Source organism: Nanorana parkeri, unplaced genomic scaffold (assembly GCF_000935625.1).
Source record: "Nanorana parkeri isolate BGI_ZX_2015 unplaced genomic scaffold, ASM93562v1 scaffold921, whole genome shotgun sequence".
NCBI classification, from domain to species: Eukaryota; Metazoa; Chordata; class Amphibia; order Anura; family Dicroglossidae; genus Nanorana; species Nanorana parkeri.
In genome coordinates, this window is record NW_017307189.1 from 302,230 (window position 1) to 322,139 (window position 19,910).

Here is a 19,910-nt window from a genome sequence, read left to right on the forward strand (position 1 = left end):
GCATATTAATGGGATTAGATTCTAGTAATCACAATTGTAGAATTATGGAAATCTAACAGTCATCATAAACCGATACAACTAGAGCTTTAAACTTGGACTTGCAAGACAAATGGACTTGCTCATAACAGCACTGCAAAGAGTAATGCAAGTGTGTTAAGTGCAGTAACCTAAAGCAACCAATCAGCTCAGTTTGCTGTAGCCAGATCAGTTACAAAATGACTTCAGATTGGTTGTTATGAGCTACTATACTATGCACATCCTGACAGCACTGTTTTTAATATATGTATCTATTTATAGAAGGTGGACAAAAGCAACCAATCAATAGACATCTTTAATTTTTCTGCTGCCTTGCTAATAGGCAGCACATTTGTTGTCTTCCCTACAGTTTTTATACACCAGCTCCTTTATCAAAGAATGAAATATTTGTAAAACCTGGCAACTGATCACATCTTGTACGCTCTTCAGTTTCTTTATATAAAATATTATAAAGGGAATGACTGTAAAAACCGTTAAAAATAATAAGCATTGGACTTACCTTAGAATATTGCTCTCGCTCCAAATCTTGACTGGAACTAGACCCAGCTGTTTGCTTATACCGCTGAACTTTTAGTTTGATTTGTCTTGCTCGTTCTTCCACTAATAAATTTGCTGAAAAATATAGGTATGACTTATTTAAAATAAAATACTTGCACTTTACACTTACATATGTGTTCTGCCTATCTTTAGTGTCTCTTTCTTTGGACTATGTCAGCACCATGAATTTTTATCTAACACATTAACTATCTTTAAGAAAAGAGTGCATTTAGTATAATAAAAGTATTCTTGCATTGCTGTTACCATCTCCAACATAGCGTTGAGGAAATGACGCAGCAGCCTTTGTTAACAACCAAAACAAATTTCGGAATGCTATGCTAGGCTAGGTTCACACCTAGGCGATTGCCTGGTGAGCCATATTCACGTGTTTTTGTTTGGGCGATTTTGCGTTGAAAAACACGTGGTTGTCACGCGGTTTTCAATACATAGAGATGTCTATGGAATCCAAACCGCGCAACAACCGACTGAAAATAGCTGCTGCAGCTTTTTGCGCGATAGACGATTTCTAACGTGCAACAAATCGCAAGGGTGTGAACTGTTTCCATAGACTTGAATGGAAATCTCTATTTTGTGCGATATCGCATGGATATATCACTTAGGTGTGAACCTAGCCTAATGTTATTGATAGAAAGAGGCAATATATTATATACAATATCATGTCAAAATGGATAAATGTCATGTATCACATGTGAACAGTTACAAAGATTTGTTTACCCTATAACAGTTTTCACTGTCCAGCAGTGTTGTTTTCCCAGTACACAATTCATTTCTTGCATCCCATGTGGCATTTAGTAAGGTAATATACCCCAGCGAGTTTGACAAACACTGTATGTCTAGCACTTGAACTGATTATGTAGCCAGAACAGGAAAAGATAATCAGAACAAAGTGACTAAACTTATCAAAAGCAGAGGACAACTGCTTTTTTCAACACTCCCTCCCCTTTGACTAAAAATCACATTAGCATACAGCTCTGGATACTGATATTAAATAATCTTGCATTCATTAGCTAAACAAACATATTTTTATTTTACTTACAATTTAGTTTTTTCTACTTCGAGGTCCACTTTAGCACACATGATGTAAACGTGCCCAAGTGTTGCATCCTGGGAAGGTTATATCAGTAGAGCATTGCTGGGAAATCTCATCTGTAATCTCATGAGATCTCCGGTAAAGGAATTTTCCTCCCCTGAGATGATGTGCATGGTCAAATGTCCTATTCACATTTGCCAGAGTTCCAGGAAGTAAAGGGAGATGGCTTAATCTGCCCTTAGTTAAAGGAGAACTATGAGGTGAGTGATTTTCACTCATCCTCAAAGTTAGAGCCGTATACGAGCTATATACTGAGTTTTGGGTCACGGGAGGACATTAGTATATGTTCTCCCATGACCCTAAAGAGAACTATGGGATAAAAAGGTTACCCCATAGTTCTCTTTTAAAATGGCTACTGTGAGAAAAATGGGGAGGGGAAGAAAAAAAAGGTATCCAAAAAAATAAAAAGCCATCAATTATCCAGAAGTATCTGTTTGTAGATTGCTATTACTAAACATTTCTAAAGGTGCCTTTGATGTTATTTGGAAGATATTGATGAAGTTCCTCTTGGAGCATTTATATTAATATGCTCATCACTGCAAAAACAGTGTACACTTGAAGAACTCAAGCAATGCTTCCTTGGAAATGTGTGCATCAAACTAATTCAAAAGTAGAAATGACTTTTAGACAAATGTGGTTTACATAGCAGACCTGAAAGTATGTGCCTTTCCAGGTGAGTTTTCAAAGAATTGCACTAACCTACCAACTCATGAGCTGTGCTGTTTGGGCTACCTGGGCTTCATCAGCAAGCACATGTGCTTGAGTGTGAATGGGTATCACATAATGTCAGTTTTCTTCCCCACAGCCACCAATCAGATTGGAACGTGCATATTAAAATGACAGTTTAAAGAAGAACTCCAGGGAAAAAATGTTATTAACCTTTGAAGTGGGGCTACTCCTGCAGTGCAAGGGTTAACTGCTCATTTTTGTCTAGGTGCTAAAAAAAGTTATACTCACCTGAACTGCCGAGCCAACTCCCTGGTTCTCTGGTCACTGAAACATGCCTCCTCCGCTGCACAGATAAAATATTCCTCAGCGTCCTCAATTCTATACACTTGTATGGAGCATGGTGATATAAGGATTCTTAGACCACTGCAGAGGAGGGGGAGAGAGGCTCTAGGGACCAGTCTAAGAACAAGCCGGCTGGAATGATCAGGTGAGTATAACTTTTTTTTAGCACCTAGACACAAATGAGCAGTTAACCTTGCAGTGCAGCGGTAGCCCCACTGCAAGGATTAATAACGTTTTCACCCAAGGGAACTGCTTAAAATTAGTAATTCTTTTGATTGGTAATAGTTGGATAATAAAGAGTTCTTAGTGTTGGCACTTTGATTTATCAGGTTTATAGCTAAATACAACACTGGCCCAAGATTAAAATTTCACACAATTTAAAAGTCACGTTCCAGAGGAACTGAAAACAGTGTTGTCATTTCAATTGATGACAATGTTTCCCAACTGAAACATCTCCATACCAGTGTTGATCAAATATAACAATGGATGCATCCCGATAGAGAACAAAGACACAATTAAGCAAGGTATACATGGTTCTATTTTTCTGGCTCAACCTGAGGGCTTAAAAAAAATAGAACAGATTACTTAATTCACGCTGAACAGCCGGCCGCTGCCAGAATATCTGAACAGAGCTATTCGGCTGAAGATTTTCAACCTGTTGCTTTGATCAGCTCATCAAGAGATGCAGGATGGAAGGATGTCAACAGTGGCACCCACTGTGCGAATTTTGGCTGGGTCATCAGGAACCGGACAAAAGTTGTATCGTGTATACCCTCATTTATATACTGTATATTGCCTTACACAGTAAAGTCTATTCACACCAATGCTATTTCACAAGACTTTTACCAATTTTTAGGCACATCAAAACGCTCACCCAAATAAAGGCAGTTCACACTTCCAAATTGCTGCTGCAGAGTATTTAGCATGTTGCTCCCAAACCCTTGGGGCCCAATCACATAGCAACAAACAGGGCATAAACATCTGTGCATTGTATTGCCATTCAAAATAAATGGTGATACACATATCCCATGCATTAACATGTGTTTGTTAACCTGTATTAAACATGTGTTGCAGCAGGTGCATTTTATATACATTGCATTGTTAGATATCCTACAGGGACATCTCATCACCAAACTGAAACTGCACTGGACCCGCAAATTTCTGCCCTAAAACAGCAAAAAACGGTATAGTTGTTGTGTATATACAATACATTGCCGAACGTTTGTGAACATGTGACCATCACACCTAAATGAGTTTGTTGAAAATTCCATTCCAAAACCATGGGCATTGTATAGCAGACCTAACATAAAAACAGAGCATCTTCTTGGATGGCACTTCCGTATCTTTCTTTTTTTGGTTTGTTTCTTTAAATGCTGATTTTTTGGCAGGTGTTTAGGTACTTTTTTATACAAAATGTTGTACTCCACCACTTTCCGGCTATAACTAACTTCCATTGGGACGGCTTCCATAAAATTTTGCAGTCTGTCTGGGAATTTGTGCCTATTCCACCAAAACAATATTCTTGAGGTCAGGTACGGATGTTGAAATGAAATAATTATATTGCAACTGGCATTCCAATCTATCCCAAAAACGTTTAAAGGAGAACTATGCTTTTCACTCACCTCATAGTTCTAGCCGACCTGTGACAATGATGAGATCTGTACAGGAGAGTATAGCTACGTGCTTAACACCTTAACTCAACAATTTGGAAGGGTGTTCACATACTTTTGGCAGTATAGTATATATAGTAATCTCCATCATCCAGTCAAATTTAGCTTTATATAGATGTTTTAGTTGTAAACTTTTTATAGAAAGCAAAAAATTTGACAGGGTCTCTTGCAAGTAGAACCTGATAATGTTGGTAAATCTCTTGGTTTTTTTAATGAAAGCATATATACACACACACACACACAAACACACACCTGTTGCATTTTTTCCATCGGGTTATAGAAAATCTCCAGAAACTCTATAGGTGTATGGCCAGCTTTAATCTACTCACATCTCTTTATATTGACAGCACATTGCACCTTTGTGTGCATTACCATGATGCATGCAAATGCACATGTTATGCGCTGGGGTGATCAGGTGTCAATCATTCTTAATGGCACGCCAAAGCATATTGCCAACACATGTGCATTTTAGTGCACCCCAAACACAATAACGTAGTACCTTGGTTGTGGTGTGCTGCCTTTTAACAAAAAGTACTAGCACGTTTTTTGTTTGTGTGTTAGGGAGCCCATTAATGCACTAAAAATGTGTCAACCCTGCCAGAGAGATTTTCCTTAAAAAACTCAGGGAAAAACTTTTCTTAACCCCTGCAGTGGGGCTACCCCCCCACTGCAAGGGTGAAGTGCTCATTTTTTGTCTAGGTGCTAAAATAAAAAAAGTTGTACATACTCGAGTTATACTCACCCGTATGGCTCTTAGATCGGTCCTTCCAGCCTCTCTCCCCCTCCACTGCAGTGGTCTAGGGTCCTCTGAGTCATCACGTCCAATGCAAAGTGTATAGGATGTGAGGATGCCGAGGGATATACCATTGCTGCAGCAGAGGAGGGGATGGGCTGGGGAGGGAGTGCTGTAGCAGCCAGCTGGCTGCAAGGTTCAGGTGAGTATAACTTTATTTTTGAGCCTAGACCAAAATGAGCACATAACCCTTGCAGTGCAGGGGGAAGCCCTACTGCAACGGTTATGTAAGTTTTGTCCAGAGATCTTCTTTAAAGAGACACTGCCACCTTGTCCACGCAAGCCAAAGGGACAGTGTATCTGGAAAGGCACCTCCTCACCCGCCCAACCTTACTAACCTTGCCAACAATTCCCTGCCCATCCTTTCTCCTCTCCATTAGAATGAACAGTGTTGGTGACACAAGGGGGGGGTTGGACAACCAGCTGCCAGACCTGTGTCTCAAGGGGGGAGGTCACATGCTCCTTCATACCCAGAACTGGCAGGTATTGTAACAGTTCCAGAGGAGGGAGCAACAAAGGATCGCTGGTGAGGCAAGTTTACAAAGGTCTGGGGGTGGCCAAACGAGCATGTCTCCTGAAAAAAGTAATGGTTCAAAAAGGATTGTGCCTTTAGCGAATTCAACTGTAAGTACCAACAGCTTCCTGTACTTTATATCCTTTATATACTCCTAAGACTCTTTTGGGTCTCTTACCCAATATCTATTCCATTAAAAGGGCTGCATTCTTGACTATGTCCACTCTTATATCAGGTTATCGTTGATTGATTCTAATATATATGCCTTTGAGGGTACTGCAAACAGCTAGGAATAATCACTTTACGATTTCTCTTTAATGATGAGGCTGCTTGCATTAACTTTACACAAGTAAGTTCTGAGGGATAAAGCATCTCCATTGTTATATAAAAGAACAACAGATATATTTGTACTATAAAACATTTATATTTTTTTGTTTTTCAAAAGACCCACTTAAAGGAGAATTACAGCCAAGATAAACACCACCAGGAAACATATGTAACATCATATTATCAGTACAAAGTATTTCTGTATTTAAATGTATGAACACATGAGGGAGCAATCCTAGGGTACGTCACTTACTGCAGATAGAGGGTGGAGATCACTGCTCACAATATGCCTTATTTACTGAAAATCAGGTCCAATCCGTCCATACACCATCTCCCACAAACCAGATTAAACAGCCCAGTTGTACTCCCACAGCATTTACCATGCAAGTGTGATGCACAAGAAAAACTTAAAAAGGCTAATATAGTAAAAAAAATGTAATCTACAAAGCAGCATACACTCCAGTGCTGGAACATAATCCAGTTAAATAATGGTATACCTAAAACAAAAATAGGATTTTTGCTGGTTTGTTAGCTATTTAGTATTTAATTTAGAAACTGTCTAAAATGTAGAAGTTGATTGGACTGCATGCTTTGCAGAGGTATCACAGTGCGCATGCACACACGTTCTCTTTGGCACACACATGGTGTGGTTTTTCACACCACGTTGCTTGTGAACGCATTTTGTAATGACAAATATGTTGCTCCCTTATTTACATAAAAGTTTGTGGGAGCTATTCGTTTGGAGCATATCCTTGATACCTTAGTGAGCAATCGTTGAGCATGTTATGATTTTTTTTAAGACAAAATCTTAACACACACACGATTTCACCTTATCTGTCTATGAAGCACACAACAACATGTACTTGTTCAATGCACAATGCAAATGGGGATTGCAAAGAATGCACTAAACATGCAATGAAAGCACATTTTAACAGATCAAATAAAAGACCATGCTCGTTGAGTGTGTGAAATTCTGGCCATGCATTGAACCTGCAAGAGAAGAGTGCCAAACAATCTCAGCAATTTCTCTGTATTTCTGCATTTCCATTTAATACATTAAGCCATTGTTTGAGACAGGGTTAAAGTCCATTTAAAAAAAAATATGTAAATGGTGGCTGCATTAGGTTTTTTTTTGTCCCAGTTTTTCTTCCTTTGCTTTCACCCAGTGATTATGACTGCAGTATATGTCCCATGCTAGGGTGACAAGGCTCATTCATCATACTATAACTATGGAGGAGCAGCATTGCAGCAATTGTTACCCATGGCTGCTCTGCTGACTTGGACTAAAAATACCCCCCCAACTCATCTCCTTTACATACGGGAGAGGGGTTTGTTGTTCCCAAAATAAATCCTGGAAATAAGCACAAGAGGGGCGCCTTTCCTGGTGCAGATCACTACAAAATAAATCCTGTATAATAATAATAATAATATTAGCTGGGAAAACTGATAATATTATTTAAATATTTTAGCTGAGTACACAGGAAGATACAAGGACTCAAGATTAATAGGCATTATTCTGTACTTGCAAAAACTGAACTAAAAAATATGAATGCAACCACCACATCAAAGACTGGTAAGCTGCAACATATTTCACTTTTCAGTTTAGATATACTTAAATTTTCTGCTGCAGAACTAAATATTTATATGAAATTATTTACTTTCAAATAGTGCATACAAACACAAAATCTCTCCTTTTCATTCATCTAAATGTGGACTGGCTGTAACATGGAGTAATGTAACTCCTTGGGATATTGTGTACACTAGGGATGCTCCGATACCACTTTTTTAAGACCGAGTACCGATACTTTTTTCAAGTACTTGCCGATACCAATTACCGATACTTTTCCTTAAAGGGACAGGTCACATTTTTCCTAAAGCAATACAAAATCATGATTTTAGGTCAGTTTCTTAATATTATGAAGAACATGAACATGAAATGAACATGAAATTAATATTTATCATGCCATTGCTAACTAAGCGGACGATCCCCAGAGTGGGGAAAATAGATGAGCACGTGTCCTGACTCCAGACCAGAACACTGTATAGTGTGGCACAGCTATATATCCAATTCTGCAAACCGCAATGGAGGTCCTGTGTGCGGCGGTTTCAGGTCCTTGAAGATGGCGGACGCGGCACAGGTACTCGTTTTTTGTATCTGAGTATTTGCACGAGTACTCAAGCAAATACTCGGTATCACCGCCAATACCGATGCTTGTATCGGTATCGGATCATCCCTAGTGCACACAATGTACAGAATGCTTCCAGGCTGCCATACTGAAAGGACTTTTATGACAGTTTAAAAAATTGTAGTATCTGCAGAAGGGATGTTCAGATACCAAGTACCGTACTCGGTACAAGTACATGTACAGATTCTTTTCCAGCTCCAGGACTAGACTAGAGAAAAATTCAAAAGTTAGGAGGCAGATGTCATTTCTAAGGAGCATACGGAGCTCCTGGGATTTCTACATCCCCATTTTAATGCATTATTTTTTTATAAATATATATATATAAGGGATGCACCGATATCATTTTTCCAAGTACAAGTACTGATACTTGCCCAAGTACTCACAGATACAAGTACTGATACATTTTTGTTTATAGCGACCCACTAAAAGTTTCTTTGACTGATACATTTTTGTTTATTGTCATGTGGCAGTTTTTCTAAAACAATACAGACTAATGATATCAGGACAGTGGTGGAGAGCCAGAGCCAGGTCCTAGCTGCAACTTCTGCAACTCTGGTAGTTCTCGTGAAAATGCCAAGTATCGGCACTGGTATGTGGACATCCCTAGTCTGCAGATTGAAATAGAAAGGTAATTGTTAATAACAATGGGTTGTGTAACATTCTCTCTCCTCTCTTGGCACCAAGATGGATGGGTCGGTTTTTCCCCAATGTTTCCCATCAGCACTGGAATGGGTTCTTTAGATTGGACTCGGTCATGTGCTAGGTCCGCTTGCGTGTTGGTGAAAGCGTAGAGAGGAGCAAACTATTTTGACTATTTGACTATTGAGCATTTGTATTCTTCTTAAATTCAACCTGAACACCTATCCTGAATGCCTGTCTTCGGCAAAATGCATCTATTGAAGCAAATAACAATTAACTGCTACTATGCTTGAGTTATAAGATTTTTGTAAGAAACTATTACTGAATGGAAAAAGAACAATTGTTTATGTATACATATACTATTGATGCTGGAATAAATGTTTTTGAAGATAAAATAGATGTTGAGTTACATTCAGTTGTAAGTCGGTATAAAACATACCTTTTGTAATAATTTTATATGAAATACAGGGAATAAAACTTTTAATCACATGTTTGGTGGTATCCTTTAAAGTCCCAATAATTGAGTTGTTTGTGTAGCCATTTAGTGGTGATGTGGATACCATTAATTCATCACTACTTATGATTTATATGTTTCAAAGTGGAATTTTCCTTTGAATTACATAATGTACAATTTAGTCATTGTATAAAATAAATAACCACTCCAGCAAAGGTAACCAACCTTATTTAATCTTGACTGTGTCTGTCAAAAGGCTCCCCTTACCATTTTATACTCACATCTTCAGCAAACCTCTGCTGCTTCTTCCTCAGCTGGTACAAAATACCTGTTGCCTCACAGGTATTAAGGTGAATGTGACTTCCTCCCATGTAAGCAAGTTGCAAGGCCCAAGCACAGTCACATGACAGAGGGGGTGACATCACTGCTCCCTCTAGGCTCCGACACCAGCCAACATCAAGTATTTTGGTGCCTTATGTTATAGCAGAAGAACCGGTGGGGGATTGCTGGAAAGGAGAGTATCAGTGGGTTGGGGGCTTTTCACTGACAATGAATGGGCAAAGTGTCAGTGTCTCTTTAGCTTTGTCTTTTACCCAAACTATTCAACAAACCAGGTTCCATAAAAAATGTTGATGATAAAAATCCCTTGACCTTGCTTTCATACTGAAGTGCAATACTGTTCCTATTAGTGCTCAGCATTAGCATAAAGCCAACCTGTGGTTAAACAAAATGCAAAGTTAATAGCAGCAGCAGGTAGCTGACAGCTGTTAGGTCTGAGAAGGTTACCATTTGCATATCTAAATTTGGAGGCTCCAGCCAACACAGAGGTGTGTGAATCTTCAGCAACAGGAATGTGCAAACAGCTGATAGTTTTATACTTTTTTTTAACCAAGGTTCACTTTAATAGTAAAGCAAATAATGCAGAAATGTTACGTTACTCACTTAAAAACACCCCAGTGGTATGCCTTTCATGGCGTTAGATCAGATTTGATTTGCTGCAGTATGTAGGGATTTAAGCTAAGTAGCTCAAAATCATGTGACATATGCATTTACACTGAGTGGCCAGATTATTATGACCACCTGACGTTTGTAGGCAAATTAGCTATAATTTTGCGCTGAAGTTGCTAGAGGGCCAGATGATTATAAATAGGGAAGCAGGTTGTTTACCACGACAGTAGAAGTGATTTGTTTCTGAAGATATGGGTAAACAACACGATTTAACAGCCTGTGAACGTGGGATGATTTTTGGCGCTCGGAGCCATGGAGCGAGTATCAGCAAAACAGCAGAATTCGGTAAATGTTCAAGAGCAGCTGTTGTTAAAAATTTTAAAGACTAGACTGTCAGCCGAAAATCTGGGTCTGAACGTGCGAATTGTGGCCGTTAGCGACTAGTCAATGTTAGGGTAGAGCAGAGAGTGGCAAGACTGGTACAAGACAACAGAAGGGCAACAGTGCAGTGTCAGATTCCTCGCATCACCTTTCAACATCTCGTGGAGTCACAAGGCGGCCCAACGAAGTCATCTTGTGGAGTTATCTCATGGCCCAACAAAGTACTGATGGGGTGGTCATAATATTCTGGCCACTCAGTGTGTATGTATATAAGTCTTATTATTTTTTATTAAAAAAATAGAAAAACTAATTTTTCACAGCTTAGTAATAATAATGTGTACATAATTAGTGTAGCTAACAAAAAGTAATTCATAATAAATTATTTTACTTGTCCTGATTTATAGCGTATAGGGTGCACTAAGGGGTTATTTTTTTTATTTTCAGGGGATTTGATACATCATATTTCTGAGAAAAATACAGTATTCTCAGAAATGTATCACTTTTGTAACACAGCCAGCTAGCTGTTTACAAAACACAGTGAGCAGATGCCGGCTGTGTGACTGTCATGGATCTGCGATCAAAGCAATCAGCTATCGCTGTGATCACAGGACTGTGACCACCTAATCTGCTGTTGAGGGTCTGCCTCGGACCCCAAAGGATCCATCAACAGCAGTAACTCAATGAGCTGCTGGTCCCTTAATGGACCAGCGCTCATTGTACCGATTGACGGAATTATCCTGTCACCGGTCTTTAACAAACTGAACGATCATGACGGGATAACTACGTCATCGGTCAGGAAGGAGTGGGACACAGCAACACATGTAGATCCCTTTCATTGGCTTTACAGCCCTCATCAGCCATGAAATTCGACATTGGCAACTTCTTTACTAGGACCAGGGAATCCATTTCCCACCTAAGCTGCTGCTCTCGGCACAATCCAATAGAGTGAGATTTCACTGACATCAGTGACAATTGCATAGTGGATACAGACCTCCCAGGGGCCTCCAGGAAACGCTATGCCCCACTCTCTACCAAAAAGAACCTTGAGGCCTTATTTATTAAGCTAGAAACTAGGGATGTTCAGATACCAAGTACCGTACTCGGTACAAGTACATGTACAGATACTTTTCCAGCTCCAAGACTAGACTAGAGAAAAATTCAAAAGTTAGTAGGCAGTTGTCATATTTAACCTACCTGGCGGTATGATTTTTAATTTTTTTCATGTAATTTTTCGGTCTATTTTTTTTTTAGAATTGTTTTCGTCTGTCGTTTTTTTCTTTTTTGAATATGATGTCGGTTTTGCCCCCCTGCGACGCGTACGCTCGCAAGGGACGGAACCCGGAAGGCGGCATCGGCCGCAGAACACAGAGCGGCTCGAGGGACAAGGTAAGTAAATGCTATGCGGCATTCCCAAGTGTAGCTCGGGGTTACCGCTTATGGTAGGGAAAAGTAACCCCGAGCTACACTCGGGAATACCGCCAGGGAGGTTAAGGAGCATAAGGAGCTCCTGGGATTTGTACATGTCTGTTTTAATGTATCATTTTAAAAAAAAAAATATATATATATATTAGGAATGCACCGATACCATTTTTTCACGTACAAGTATTGATACTTATCCAAATACTCACAGATACAAGTACTGATTCATTTTAGTTTAGTGTCAAGTGACAGCTTTTCTAAAACAATACAGGCTAATGATTTCAGGACAGTGGTGGAGCGCCAGAGCCAGGTCCCAGCTGCAACTGTTGCAACCCTGGTAGTTCTTGTGAAAATGCCAAGTATCGGCACCAGTATCCAACCTGGTATCTTAACATCCCTACTAGAAACCACTCAAACAAGATTTGGCATAATTCTGAGCAGGCCTCCAAACCTTGATGTGGTAGAGACTACACTACCTCTGATAACCACAGCAGTGACAGAACTACAACAGGTAGTTCAGCTACCACAAACCTATATTCACTGTGTGGACCCAATTGGATGTTCAGGAGGACCACAATAGGTGAAATAATGTCTGCTTAAGAGGGATCCCAGAGGCCAAAGGGGCAGCCGGCCTTAAGCCCATTGTCCTTGAGATTTTCAACACTCTGCCAAACAGACCATATAGAGCTGAAAAGGGTCCATAGGAGCCCGGGTTAGAACTGGGGCCTAGATTTGAGTGTTTTCCTGACCTATCCAGATGCAAAACTGCAAGGAGATGCACCCTTCACCCTTTAGCCAAGGTGCTCCAGTATGCCAGTCTTTCATATAGGTGGGGCTAGCCATTCTGTCTGCTGGTATCAAAAAACAGAAAGATCTTCCAACTCCATCCCTCCACAGACCTAGAGACCGTTACATAATCTCTTGATCTCCTTTTGGTGGAACGGATGGATATGTGATTTCACACACACACACTATATTTCCAAAAGTATTGGGACACCCCTCCAAATCATTGGATTCAGGTATTCAGGTGTTCCAATCACCTCCATGGTCACATGTGTAAAAAACCAAGCACCTAAGCATGCAGACTGCTTCTACAAACATTTGTGAAAGAATGGGTCGCTCTAAGGGGCTCATTGAATTCAAGCGTGGTACCAAGATAGGTTGCCAAATGTGCAATAACTCCATCCATGACATTTCCTTGCTACTACATATTCCACTGTCAATTTTTAGTGGGATTATAACAAAGTGGAAGCAACTGGGAACAACTGCAACTCAGCCACGAATTGGTAGGCCACGTAAAATGAGAGAGCGGGGTCAGCGCATGCTGAAGCGCACAGTGCGCAGAAGTCGCCAGCTGTCTGTAGAGTCAATAGCTACAGACCTCCAAACTTCGTGTGGCCTTCAGATTGGCAGTGCGTAGAGAGCTTCATGGAATTGGTTTCCATGGCCGAGCAGCTGCCATCTGTTGGACACTACAGCACCCATCAGTTATTTCAGGACTTAGCGGTCAGGAATGCCATGAGTTCATGGACTTCTGCTTGGATGCCTACTTCGCACACCTGTTCTTCCATTGCTATAAACTTTTTCTTCATCCCCTTATCAGACATGTTTACGAATCTGATTTTGGCTGGTATCCCTACTTTCCACCTAGTCACTATGGGCACAATACAGACTGCAACGAAAACCCATTGGGCATTGATAGCTCTCCCCATGGACTCTTGGTTATGTATTGTTGGGCTCCATGGCCCCCGCAAACCCAAAAGCCTTAATTTCTTCCAGAGACAATTTGGAAGTTCCGTTGTGTGTTTCTATATTACACTGAATATTCATTGAGTAATGAGACATAATTACCCACTCAGATATCTGTACAACACACTTATATCCATGTTAGTGGTTGTCTCAATGACAGCATTTCTGCATCAACACCCTCCTCCCCTTTCTGAAGTAGGCTAAATTGTCAAAGACCCGGGGCCTTCTCGAAGACATCCCTACACAAATCATATCCTGACTCCTGTCAAGGCTGGAATAATGGGCCAGGTGTGGAACCCCTTGGCAGGGACGAACAATGTCCACAAATCGCAGTACAAAAGGATAATCCAATCGGGTAGTTAGGTCCAGTTCCGGGTCGTGGCGGGCAGCAGGAATCGTAGTCGAAGGGTCAAGCAAAAGGGTCGGTAGCCGGGAGGTGAGATCAAACAACAGGTTCACAGGAGGGAGTTGGGTGTTCACCATGAGGTAGAATAACTCAGCAATGAGTCAAGGCTCTGACCAGCTTTAAATACACAGGGAACCCAGTACCGCCCCCTGGCTGCCAGGGCAACCAGGAAGCTTCCCCAGTCAGAGTCCAATCACAAGGCTGAAGGCAAGTGGTGAAGGCTGAAGTCCTCCCCCAGCCTGAGTAGCACCTGTGGCTTGGAATGGCGCAGGCGCACTACGCTCGCACGTCCGCGCACGGCTTGTGTACCGCGCACGCGCACTGGCCACACCAGCGTCAGAGGTCCTGCCAGGGGGAGGAGAAGGAGCTACCCGTGCCTGATTCCCGTGCCTGCGAACCTGACGAGAAACGCCCCCCCTGGGTCCCTGACAACTCCATGCAGCAGCTCGCGAATTAGCAGCTCATGTACAAAAGAATAGAACTACAGTACATGCACCTCAACAACAATCGTACACCCCTCATAGGAACATCCATCCATGGTAACAAAAGAAGTAGGCCATCGGAGCTAAGCAGTCTTGCACAAACATCCCATAAGTCAATTGTAGTAAAGAAGGCTTGAGCCACAAAAAATAGCAACTTCAATCCATATCCTTGTTAACAATATCTTAATTGTATTCTCACCGAACATAATTATTAATGCATAGATATATTTAATCTATACCTAGAACCGTTACTATGCATTCTTTCCTGAATATGTACAGTGTTAGCTGTTGTAATTTGCTTGTTCCTTGTACTTTAACATTTTATAAAAATGTATTGTTAAAAAAATAGCAACTCCCATCATTACTATTCCTCCCTATACAACATCTCTATTTAAGAACTCCCGCTAACAAACATACCACCCGGTCAAACTCTTATAAAATATTAACTAGACGGCTCTCCCTAGGCTTCCGGACCAAGTCATAGAATGCCTGTCAACCCCATTTTCGTTAGGAAACATCAGAGACAATATGTTCATTACCCTTAAGGAAAAGCTCTGGCCCAGATGGGTTTACAAGCTTCTTTCACAAACAATTACAAGACCAAATATGAAGATCACCTTCAATTCCATTTCTGTTTTAAATGCTACTGTTTTATCAAGCACCCTTGGGGAGAGTCAGATTAATTGGCATTCTCCCAGGACAGATACATATACAGAATCGTAAAAGTCGGGGTTGCCCCTTGTTCCCCTATCTATACATTCTTGCCATGCAACACCAGGCCATAATAATACATACTAACCCATCAATAAAGCGGAAATTATAATATAAAATTAACCTAAAGTGAGCTGGGAATATAAAATGATGCCTACGTCCTTGTATAGCAGAGTGGGAGAGAGAACTTAGCTGCCTTCTTTTAGAGGACATTGCCAAATCATTGATTGTGACCCACAAATTTTCAATGGCTAGTCGCACACAGGAGAGGAATTCCTAACTGCTTTCCACATGGTATTGTTGTCCTTATAAGATGCATTCCATCTTGCCTCAAGTCCCTGAAGTTTGCTGGACATGTAACACTCAAACGGACATGATACTACACATGTGGTGGACTTGTCCACGGCTCACTACATTTTGGTCGGCAGTCTTTGATACATATGATCATCTAACCTCTTCTAAGATACAACGATCTCCACAACATGCTCTACTTTCCAATCCTCCTGTGTCCATAGTGCTAGCCAAGAAAGGCCAACACAGGTATATCCTCATAGCTGCTGGGATGGTAATTCCCAGACACTGGAGAACTACTACCCACCAATCACTCAGGGGATAAGTAGATGAGAAACGTGCATTTAACGTGCATGTAAGAGCTGTTGGCCAGATTATATGATCACTATACTCACTATACTCAATAGCCCCTGAATGTTTTAGTGTACCACAGAACGCTTTCAAAACTTGCTGGCCTCAAAATAACCCAGTTATGGGGGTCCCTAGGTGACATTAGTGGTCTTAAGACCCCTGATGTCTCCATAAAGAGGACCTGTCACTGCAAATTGGCTATCACATAGGGAGCTTGCTTGCTCCCTATGTGATAGCAATAAAGTTCAATCAAGTTAAATTTGTTACAAAAAAATAAAAAAATCACATATCAAAGCAATAAAAAAAATTAAAGTGCCCTGCCCCCACGAGTCAAGCCCGCCTACGTGCGAAAACGCAGATTACATCCATTGCGCCGCACATGTTACATATCGCCGTGAATGTCGGAATGAGAGCAATAATTCTAGGGTCATCAATCACTGATAATACTAAACTGATGAGCGGTAAAAGCTTTTAAAGCGTCGGCTATGGTCAATTTTGAGTATTATAGTTTTTTTGCGATTTAACGGGTGCGCGCAATTTTCTCCTGCTCAACGAGCGCACACACACCATGGCAGCTCCTCTGCCCATCTCCGTCTCTCGGCAATGAGGACGTTACGCTCCCGGCCTCTGCAGCACCATCCATCAAGACTCCACCTCTCCGGCGCAAGAAAGCTCTATCTGTCCCCAAAAAATTGAATAAACTTAATTTCAGTACAGCGTTGTGTGATGGAATAAATGTTAGACAAAATACTGTGGTGCTGAAAACTGAAAAATGGCCTGGACAGGAAGGGGGTTTGGCACCCCGGTCAGCAAGTGGTTAAATAGTGGGCTTACATAAATCACAGATTGATATTCTCACCTTCCTACCCTTTCATTGGGCTTAACTGACATAATGCAAAATATAACTCGATCCACAACAAAGAGATCAAATGCAAAAGATAAAATTGAGACCTTTTCTGTGTTTTATACACTCACTGGCCTCTTTATTAGGTACCCCTGTTCAACTGCTTGGTAACGCAGATATCTGATCAGCTAATCACATGGCAGTAACGCAATACATTTAGGCATGTAGACATGGTTAAGACGATCTGCTGAAGTTCAACATGAGCATCAGAATGGGGAAGAAAGATGATTTAAGTGACTTTGAACAACAATCTCAGACCTATAATCCTGTATTATAATAATAATAATAATATCTGCTGTTCTACTGATCCACTGATAATAAACGAGGTTTGCAGAATAGTACAACACCCCAAACTTGAAGCAGATGGGCTATAGCAAGAGAAGACCACACCCGATGCCAATCCTGTCAGCTAAGAACAGGAAACTGAGGCTACAATTCGCAAGGGCTAACCATGTTGCCTGGTCTGATGAATCTAAATTTCTGCTCCACAATCAAAAGTGTCTGTATCCCATCACACTCCTAACTGAAATTCAATCCTATCACACACCTAACTGAAATTCAATCCCAACTAGTAATGGGATAGTGCAATAGTGAATGCGGATGCACATCAAACCATAAATAATTAAAGAAATTACCGTCACTCCAAAGTTCAGAACGTCAGGTTCCCTTTATTCACATAGTGATCTCACAATGTGTGGCAATGTTTCCTAACCCAATTCGGTTTGCCTGAAGAAGGAACCGAGCTGGGTTTCCGAGATGTCCAACCCACGACTAGCAAGGTATATCTAATAAAGTGACCAGTGAGTGTATTTCTTTCAAAAGTGGCATTCTGCATAATACAATATAGTGTTTACATCTTTTTAAAATATTTGATGTTCCCCTTCTAACACCCAAGCCCGAGTGGCAACTTTCTGTCTTTGTTTGCTTTGTTTGGAGGTTTTAGACCATCAAGATCATTATCAGATACTCTTGTATTCAAAAACCATCAAATCAGTCAGTCTGCTTTGGAAAATGACTTTTGATTTATAAGGGTCACAGAGATTGACAAAATAGACAAGAGATAGTTACAGATTAGTTTGTTTAATCTGTAAAAACAAGTGTTTGTTTTGTTCCTTTTTTATTGTACTACACGACAAACTACAACATCAAAACAGAACATTATTACTCCAAAAACTTACAAGACCCTACAAAAACACTCTTCCAGATTGTGAGTTGTTCCAAGTTCTAAATACTTGTAATATTCCCATGCAAAAAAATCTTCAGAACATTTCTTTGTAATGGTCAAAAAGTACTATTTCTTTCCATAAACCATAGGACAAAGGCCTAACTTCAATTTTTGTAGCCATATATTGTATATGACCCAGATAAAGTAAACATTAGAAACTGTTGCAAAAGCAATTTTCCTTTATTATATGTGTATTATTTAAACATCCAGACAATATTAGTTTGACAATTAGTAGACTTAGTAGATAAGTAAAATATCGCAAGGTGGTATGAGGTATTTGTAGCTGCCAACACTATTTGAAACTGGCTTATAATATTTCTCTTGGAGGAAAGTGTTCACAAAAGGACTAATTTTTTGTTAGACTCACCTACTAATAAAACATTTTTTGGCAAATATTCCTTGATACACTATCATAGTTTTGTTTCTAGCAGACCTTTGTCAATTCATTCTTGACACAATATAGTGGGAATCAGGAAATGATTAGGCCAGAATACAGATGTCAGGTTTGAGTGTTTGAGTTTTCCAACCTTGAGTTGTGGAGGTAAAAAAAAAATCAAGTACAAAAGGGACTGAAGAGAATTCAAGGCAGTCCAAATACACATCAGTAAGTAAACAGTTAAAAATGCAATATTACAACTACATTTGGTGTTATACTATGATAATCCTACAATAACTAAACTTCCCATATACGTAACAGGTATACTGTTGGGTCTAATAATATTTGCTCAAACTAAGAGACAAAGATTGGCAGCAAATGGATGGAAATGTATAATAAACAATGATGTCAGGAAAGCTAAAACTACCTAATCAATGACCATTAATTACATCTGAAAAGCCAGACAAACTTTTTTCTACTGGCATGGGAGGATACCTTTCAGAAAGTATTTATTTCGCAACAGTTGGCAAGGCAAATATATATGCAAGTTATAAAGTCAGTTGTATGCTGCAGTATTTATTGCTCTCTCTTACAGATTCTTTTACCAGAAATGAGAAGTATTTTCAAGGTGAAATGTGAATGACTGACAGACCTGAAGACTAGCCACCTAACAATATACCACAGAGAAAACCATGCAAGCAGGTCTAGTGATACCACATCAAACTAAAACACGTATATCCTTTTTACCAATAGCTTTGAAACAAATGTGATCTGAACTGTTCTAAAGACTAAGTCAAGCCAAAAATTTTTAAGTTTTAGGTGTTGGGAAGCATTTAAATTTGTGATGGGTTTTTACTGCTATTTGGGACTCAGTTAGAGAACTTACTTACTATTCAGTGACATGGGTTTTACCAGACAGGAAGTGAGGGAAAACCTGCAGCAGAGCAAACAGGGGTTCTAACCTTCCTTTACTCTACTATTAAAAAGTGTTTTTATTTTTGTTGGTGTTGATGATGGAGAGTTCACCTCAAAGACTGTTAAAATGTTGTCAGTAGGGGACATCTTTTTAATGGAGCCATGGATAGCAGCAAAAAGGATGAAATCCAGTGGATGCCTGAATATACCTTGTTTTATTATGGTATGTTTAGTGCTGTGGCCATTCCCCTCCTTCTCCACACTATTGGTCAGTGAGGCTGCCCAGCACAGTGATGGGCCAAAAGTGAAGTGCAGACAAGGCTGGGCCTAAGAACTGGTTGGAAAGCTGAAGTTGGTACTTGCACAATAAAGTGATTCAGCTATGCAGAGCCACCTCTGGCTGAGCTTCACAAGATTCCCTTCTTCTTTAGTAAATCAAACCCTAAGTATGTACAGTGGTATCTCGGTTCATGA

General features: G+C 40.2%; 1 protein-coding gene across 1 annotated transcript in view; it reads right to left on the minus strand.

The window, feature by feature from the left end:
* RIMS1 (regulating synaptic membrane exocytosis 1) overlaps window positions 1–19,910 on the minus strand; it is a 285,605-nt gene that overhangs the window by 85,402 nt on the left and 180,293 nt on the right. The window contains exon 24 of the mRNA XM_018566132.1: window positions 536–648. Coding sequence (XP_018421634.1) covers window positions 536–648 — 113 coding nt within the window. The remainder of the gene's footprint in view (window positions 1–535; window positions 649–19,910) is intronic.